The 1,379-nt window shown below is 50.8% G+C and overlaps 1 protein-coding gene across 1 annotated transcript in view; it reads left to right on the plus strand.

Annotated features, from left to right (window-relative positions):
• Window positions 1-508: 508 nt before the first annotated feature.
• LOC311081377 (uncharacterized protein) overlaps window positions 509-1,379 on the plus strand; it is a gene marked incomplete at its 3' end in the record, with an annotated part of 945 nt that continues 74 nt past the window's right edge. Inside the window, exons 1-2 of the mRNA XM_084111918.1 lie at window positions 509-589; window positions 809-1,379. The exon at window positions 809-1,379 is cut by the window's right edge and continues 74 nt beyond it. Coding sequence (XP_083968044.1) covers window positions 515-589; window positions 809-1,379 — 646 coding nt within the window. The 5' untranslated portion in view covers window positions 509-514. The remainder of the gene's footprint in view (window positions 590-808) is intronic.

Raw genomic sequence — 1,379 nt, forward strand, 5'->3', positions numbered from 1 at the left:
AACAGGTATGTCCTGAATTAACGCCAAAGGACTGCACAGTACCCACACAGCAAATTGTCTAGAGTTAGTGTAGATTTTCCAGTGTTACAGTAATTTAACACTTTTACAGTGGTTTACATATAAACCCTGGGGGAGTGTTACATAATTTGACTGTAACTCTGAGAGTGTTAAATTTGCGTTTTCAAATTTGCTGTGCATCAGCGTTCTGGCTGAATCTGGTTATACAGTATTTCACCACGTACAGTATGACAGTACGGGATGGGGAACAGAACCTAACCATCGACACTAATCATGCATTGTTTGCAGAACTGCCAGGCGACCTGCCGTGGGAGGGAGGCAACGAGTGTTCACCCATGCCCAGGAACTGGCCGTTGTCAACCTTGTGGTGGCAAACAACACCATCACCCTGCGCCAATTGCGTGAGCGCATCCTCGAAGACCAGGCAATTTTCCACAATGTGCACAGTGTCAGTACGACGACACTCGCCCGGGTCCTGCAGGAACACCACGTCAGCATGAAACAACTTTACAAGGTTCCATTTGAGAGGAACAGTGTTGCAGTCAAGAACCTTCGCTATGACTATGTGCAGGTGAGTGCCACAGTACCACTACAATGGCAGTTGTGTGTTTACATGGATATATACCTTGCAGTCGCCCCCCTTCCATTGTTGGAGGGACACTGCCAACATTTTGGTGATATCCGAATGTGTCCAACCCAATCCACAGTCATTGTGCGACATTGTAGAGGCAGTACCGCTGTATTCAGGAACACAATAGTGACATTTTGGTATATGCATGTTCTGTTACAGACTGTCCTGGCCTTCGATGCGGCAGCGCAGCAACATGAGTACATCTACATAGATGAAGCTGGGTTCAATCTGGCAAAAACCAGACGTCGGGGCCGGAACATCATCGGCCAAAGGGCCATCGTGAACATCCCCGGGCAGCGCGGGGGCAACATCACCATGTGTGCCGCCATTAGTGGTCAAGGGGTCCTCCATCACCATGCCACCCTAGGACCCTACAACACTGCACACCTACTGGCATTTCTCGATGCACTACATGCTGTGGTCACACAGGACAGACCAGGGCAGCCCATGTTTGTTGTCATCTGGGATAATGTCAGTTTCCACCGGGCTGCTCTGGTCCGGGACTGGTTTGCCAACCACGACCATTTCATAGTGTTGCACCTGCCCCCTTATTCCCCGTTCCTAAATCGGATCGAGGAATTCTTTTCGGCATGGCGGTGGAAGGTCTATGACCGCCTACCACATGTACGCGTGCCGCTCCTGCGAGCGATGGAGGAGGCATGTGGGGACATCGAGGTGGGGTCGATCCATGGGTGGATACGCCACACACGGAGATATTTTCCCCGTTGTC

Source organism: Abramis brama, assembly GCF_963993115.1.
Source record: "Abramis brama genome assembly, chromosome: 4".
Lineage (NCBI taxonomy): Eukaryota > Metazoa > Chordata > Actinopteri > Cypriniformes > Leuciscidae > Abramis > Abramis brama.